Raw genomic sequence first — 6,107 nt, forward strand, 5'->3', positions numbered from 1 at the left:
CAGTTCCAGTTCCAGTTCCAGTTCCAGTTCCTCCCTCTCCCTGCTGCTCCTCTTCCTCTCCTTGTCTGTCTGTCTGTCGGTTGTTGTCTGTGATCATGGCCACAGCTGGAAAGGTGAGTTGACTCTTTATTCTGGTGAGAACATGAAGGTTCTGTTTGATCTGCTGCAGGTGAGCGAACCTGATGGTTTCAGTAAACGCTGTCCACTTTCTGCCCCTCTGCCTTTCCTCCCCTCTGCCTTTCTTCCCCTCTGACTTTCTGCCCCTCTGACTTTCCTCCCCTCGTACTTTCTGCCCCCTCTGACTTTCTGCCCCCTCTGACTTTCTGTCCGTCTGACTTTCTGCCCCCTCTGACTTTCTGTCCGTCTGACTTTCTGCCCCCTCTGCCTTTCTGCCCCTCTGACTTTCCTCCCCTCGTACTTTCTGCCCCCTCTGACTTTCTGTCCGTCTGACTTTCTGCCCCCTCTGCCTTTCTGCCCCTCTGACTTTCTGCCCCTCTGCCTTTCCTCCCCTCTGCCTTTCTTCCCCTCTGACTTTCTGCCCCTCTGCCTTTCCTCCCCTCTGCCTTTCTTCCCCTCTGACTTTCTGCCCCCTCTGCCTTTCTGCCCCCTCTGACTTTCTGTCCGTCTGACTTTCTGCCCCCTCTGCCTTTCTGCCCCTCTGACTTTCTGCCCCTCTGCCTTTCCTCCCCTCTGCCTTTCTTCCCCTCTGACTTTCTGCCCCTCTGAATTTCTGCCCCCTCTGACTTTCTGCCCCCTCTGACTTTCTGTCCGTCTGACTTTCTGCCCCCTCTGCCTTTCTGCCCCCTCTGACTTTCTGTCCGTCTGACTTTCTGCCCCCTCTGCCTTTCTGCCCCCTCTGACTTTCTGCCCCTCTGACCTCTGGAACCGACGACTGTTCTGTTCTGACAGGTTTGTTATCAGGTGTAAAGATATTTGACTTGTACTTATGTACTTCTAAGTACGTTAGTAGTACTACTGCAGTGTTACTGTACTGTACGTGCGGTGGCTCATGGTTGTGGGTCATCAACCTCCAGGTCATCACCTGTAGGGCGGCGGTGGCCTGGGAGCCCAACAAGCCAATGGTGATGGAGGAGATCCAGGTGGCGCCACCACAGGCCGAGGAAGTCCGCATCAAGGTGAGAGACTTTATTACCGTAACGGACCAGAGGTGGGTTGTGGACCAGAGGTGGGCTCTGGACCAGAGGTGGGCTCTGGACCAGAGGTGGGCTCTGGACCAGAGGTGGGCTCTGGACCAGAGGTGGGCTCTGGACCAGAGGTGGGCTCTGGACCAGAGGTGGGCTCTGGACCAGAGGTGGGCTCTGGACCAGAGGTGGGCTCTGGACCAGAGGTGGGCTCTGGACCAGAGGTGGGCTCTGGACCAGAGGTGGGCTCTGGACCAGAGGTGGGCTCTGGACCAGAGGTGGGCTCTGGACCAGAGGTGGGCTCTGGACCAGAGGTGGGCTCTGGACCAGAGGTGGGCTCTGGACCAGAGGTGGGCTCTGGACCAGAGGTGGGCTCTGGACCAGAGGTGGGCTCTGGACCAGAGGTGGGCTCTGGACCAGAGGTGGGCTCTGGACCAGAGGTGGGCTCTGGACCAGAGGTGGGCTCTGGACCAGAGGTGGGCTCTGGACCAGAGGTGGGCTCTGGACCAGAGGTGGGCTCTGGACCAGAGGTGGGCTCTGGACCAGAGGTGGGCTCTGGACCAGAGGTGGGCTCTGGACCAGAGGTGGGCTCTGGACCAGAGGTGGGCTCTGGACCAGAGGTGGGCTCTGGACCAGAGGTGGGCTCTGGACCAGAGGTGGGCTCTGGACCAGAGGTGGGCTCTGGACCAGAGGTGGGCTCTGGACCAGAGGTGGTCTCTGGTTTCATACCTCACCTAGTACCACCGTACACATCTGTCAATGATCAAACCATCAAAGACGCACTGGGACCAGTACGGTCGTACCAGTTGATGTCTGTGACTGATGGTCCGCAGTTCAGGTGAAGGGGCGGAGCCTCTGTGCTCTCTACGTCCATCCTTGTCCGCTCTTCTTCTGTGCAGATTGTGGCGTCGGCAGTGTGCCACACTGACCTCTACCATCTGTTTGAGAGAATGCACAAAGATGGCTTCCCAGTCGTACTGGGCCACGAGGCCGCCGGCGTGGTGGAGAGCGTCGGACCAGGAGTGACGGAGTTTCAGCCAGGTAACTTCATCACTTCCTGGTTGACTCACGGACCAGTTCCTCCTGCTTCAGGTTGATGGTGTCTCTGACTTCCAGGAGACCATGTGATTCCTCTGTTCGTCTCCCAGTGTAGAGAGTGTCGCTTCTGTAAGAACCCCAAGACCAACCAGTGTGAGAGAGGATGGTGAGTCTGACTGTTGTTGCCACGGCGATCACCAGGAACAAAGACAGATGTTTGAGACAATACCAGAACCACAGACCAAAACATCACAGACCAATCATCACAGACAAAACATCACAGACCAAACCATCCCGGACAAAACATCACAGACCAAAACATCACAGACCAAAACAGCCCAGACCAAACATCACAGACCAATCATCACAGACCAAACACCACAGACCAAAACATCACAGACCAATCATCACAGACTAAACATCACAGACCAAACATTACAGACCAAAACATCACAGACCAATCATCACAGACAAAACATCACAGACCAAAACAGCCCAGACCAAACATCACAGACTAAACATCACAGACCAAACAATGCAGACCAAAACATCACAGTCCAAACACTGCAGACCAAACATCACAGACTAAACATCACAGACCAAGAATCACAGACCAAACATCACAGACTAAACATCACAGACCAAACACCACAGACCAAAACATCACAGACCAAACATCACAGACTAAACATCACAGACCAATCATCACAGACAAAACATCACAGACCAAAACAGCCCAGACCAAACATCACAGACTAAACATCACAGACCAAGAATCACAGACCAAACATCACAGACCAATCATCACAGACCAAACACCACAGACCAAAACATCACAGACCAAACAATGCAGACCAAAACATCACAGTCCAAACACTGCAGACCAAACATCACAGACTAAACATCACAGACCAAGAATCACAGACCAAACATCACAGACCAAACATAACAGACCAAAACATCACAGACCAATCATCACAGACCAATCATCACAGACTAAACATCACAGACCAAACATCACAGACTAAACATCACAGACCAATCATCACAGACAAAACATCACAGACCAAACAATGCAGACCAAAACATCACAGACCAAACACTACAGACCACAACATCACAGACCAAACACTGTAGACCAAAACATCACAGACCAAACATAACAGACCAAAACATCACAGACCAATCATCACAGACCAAACACCACACAGACCTAACCCAGACTGTCCGGGTTCCATAGTGCAGCGGTTAGCAGAGAGTCCTGGGTTCGATTCCCAGAGGATGCACTCCTGTAAAATGATTGACAGCTCGTATGTTGACCTGTTGACCTCAGGGCAGCGGAACGTTACGACGTCATGGCAGCGACTGAGTCCAGGTTCACCTGCAGGGGGAAGAAGGTTCTGCAGTTCATGGGAACCAGTACCTTCTCAGAGTACACTGTGATGAACCAGGTGTCTGTGGCTAAGATTGACCCCACTGCCCCCCTGGACAAAGTCTGTCTCCTCGGCTGCGGCGTCTGCACTGGGTTCGGCGCGGCGGTCAACACGGCTCAGGTGAGGCCCAGATGTTTCTCCACTCTGGTCTGATCTTCCATCTTAGCCTTCACAGACCAGGTGTGTTGGCTTCTGCTGCAGGTGGAACCAGGGTCCACGTGTGCCGTCTTTGGTCTGGGAGCCGTGGGTTTGGCCGCAGTGATGGGCTGTCAGTTTGCTGGAGCCAAGAAGATCTTTGCTGTCGACGTCAATCCAGAGAAGTTTGAGAAGGCCAAGGTGTTCGGAGCCACGGACTTCCTCAATCCTAAAGATTATGATCGACCAATCAGTGCAGTGCTGGCTGAGCTGACTGCTGGAGGAGTGGACTTCTCTCTGGAATGTGTTGGCAACGTGGAGGTCATGGTGAGTCTGCCGACAGTCGGTCTACGTCCAGATGAACTCTAACCTGACTCCAGAGAACTGCCGTTCACCCCTGTGGTCCTTCACTGCAGCGCAGTGCTCTGGAGTCCAGTGTGAAGGGCTGGGGGGTCAGTGTGCTGGTCGGATGGACGACGTGGCCACCCGACCTATTGTGCTGATTGCTGGACGTACATGGAAAGGCTCTCTGTTTGGAGGTGAGACAAATCACAGACCATCCAGTCCACACTGAGGAGGTTTAGCTCAATACCAATATTGGCCACCAGGTGTGATAAGGCAATTAGTAGCTCTACTAATGTTAGCTACGACAGTCCTGGTACAGACACCAGAGTTAACGTTAGCTACGGCAGTCCTGGTACAGACACCAGAGCTAACGTTAGCTACGACGGTCCTTGTGATAAATTATTGTAATGGTCTGGCGTGTGTGTTCCCTGTGAAGGTTTTAAAAGTAAGGATGGAGTACCTAAGATGGTCCAAGCCTACCTGGACAAGAAGGTGAAGCTGGATGAGTTCATCACTCACAACATGAGTCTGGAGCAGATCAATGAAGCCTTTGAAGTGATGAAGCAGGGCAAATGGTAAGGCTGATGTTGGTGCACACTGATCCACAGGTGAAAGTTGAATCTCTTGAACCCGTTTCTTCTTCTCTGTCTTTGTTTCTACAGCATCCGTACTGTCATCAGCGTTTCTCCACAGTAGCACCACCTATCTGTTTAACCTTTGACCCCTGGACACAGCAGTTAGAATGATCTGCTGTCACTTCATGTCGGTCCCTAACAACATATATATCCATGAAAATATCCTTTTCTCATTGTCCTTTATATTTCTGATGAGTTTGGACGGTACTTCCTGGTTCCAATGCTAACGATAGCTGCCGCAGTATTAGCATCTAAGAATGCTAACAAAACCATCAACATGTCAGTGTAAAATGGAAGGAAATAAAACCAGTCAACAAACACCTGTGGTTTCCTGTGATGTTTTGTAAAGGTAACTGATTCACATACTCAGTGTTCTGCAGTTACAGTTACAGTTACAGTTACAGTTACAGTTACAGTTACAGTTACAGTTACAGTTACAGTTACAGCTCAGGGCTCTTCATCCTCTTCATCCTCCTCCTTTGATACGACGGTCTCATGCCACCGTCGTCGTCTCTTATCGTTGTGCGGTGAATCATTCACCTGAAACAACTTCCATTCATTTCCCATCAGCCTTTGCAGCTGTGTGAAAACAACAGTTCCTTCAGCCCTGGTCCCTGGAACCGAGCTGCACTTCACTGTGTTGACATAAACGCTGAGTCATTGTTTGGAGTCAATGACAGGCCATAAAAAGAACTCTGCTTCAGTTTGGACCAAACATTTACGACTGACATAAAAAGTCACGTGTGTTTTTATTTGAAGTGAATTCTATCAACGTGACGTCTGTGATTCCACCTTAACTCTGGTACAGGTCTATCGCCCCCTTCTGGAACATAGCTTCAGTCCAAGCTTATCTTGCTGCTTTATATCCTATATATATATATATATATATATATACACACACATATATATATACATATATATATATATATGCACACACATGTACATATACACATATATATATATATATGCACACACATATATATATACATATATACACACACATGTACATATACACATGTATATATGTACATGTGTGTGCATATATATATATATATGCACACACATATATATATATATATACACACACATATATATATATATATATGCACACACATATATATATACATATACACATATATACATACATATACACATATACACATATATACACATATATATACATATATACACACACATGTACATATACACATATATATATATATATGTGTATATGTGTATATGTGTCAGTGGTCAGTCTTTTAAATTTTGACATGAAGAAGAAAATAAAGAAGAAAATGGGCAGCAGAAAGTTCTGGCCCAGTCCAGCCCAGCCCACATGGGCTGGGCTCTCTGTGATTGGCCGCCTGTAGATAAGACTC

At 49.5% G+C, this 6,107-nt stretch overlaps 1 protein-coding gene across 1 annotated transcript; it reads left to right on the forward strand.

The window, feature by feature from the left end:
- Positions 1–6: 6 nt before the first annotated feature.
- Positions 7–5,048, forward strand: LOC103379262 (alcohol dehydrogenase 1). Its single transcript, XM_008310788.3, is given in 10 exon segments — positions 7–113; positions 1,035–1,136; positions 2,042–2,183; positions 2,259–2,346; positions 3,514–3,733; positions 3,815–4,075; positions 4,165–4,216; positions 4,219–4,287; positions 4,530–4,668; positions 4,756–5,048. Coding segments are annotated over 10 exon segments (1,125 nt in total). The 5' UTR covers positions 7–95; the 3' UTR covers positions 4,790–5,048.
- Positions 5,049–6,107: the final 1,059 nt, after the last annotated feature.

This window comes from Cynoglossus semilaevis, chromosome 1 (genome assembly GCF_000523025.1).
Source record: "Cynoglossus semilaevis isolate Cse_v1.0 chromosome 1, Cse_v1.0, whole genome shotgun sequence".
Lineage (NCBI taxonomy): Eukaryota > Metazoa > Chordata > Actinopteri > Pleuronectiformes > Cynoglossidae > Cynoglossus > Cynoglossus semilaevis.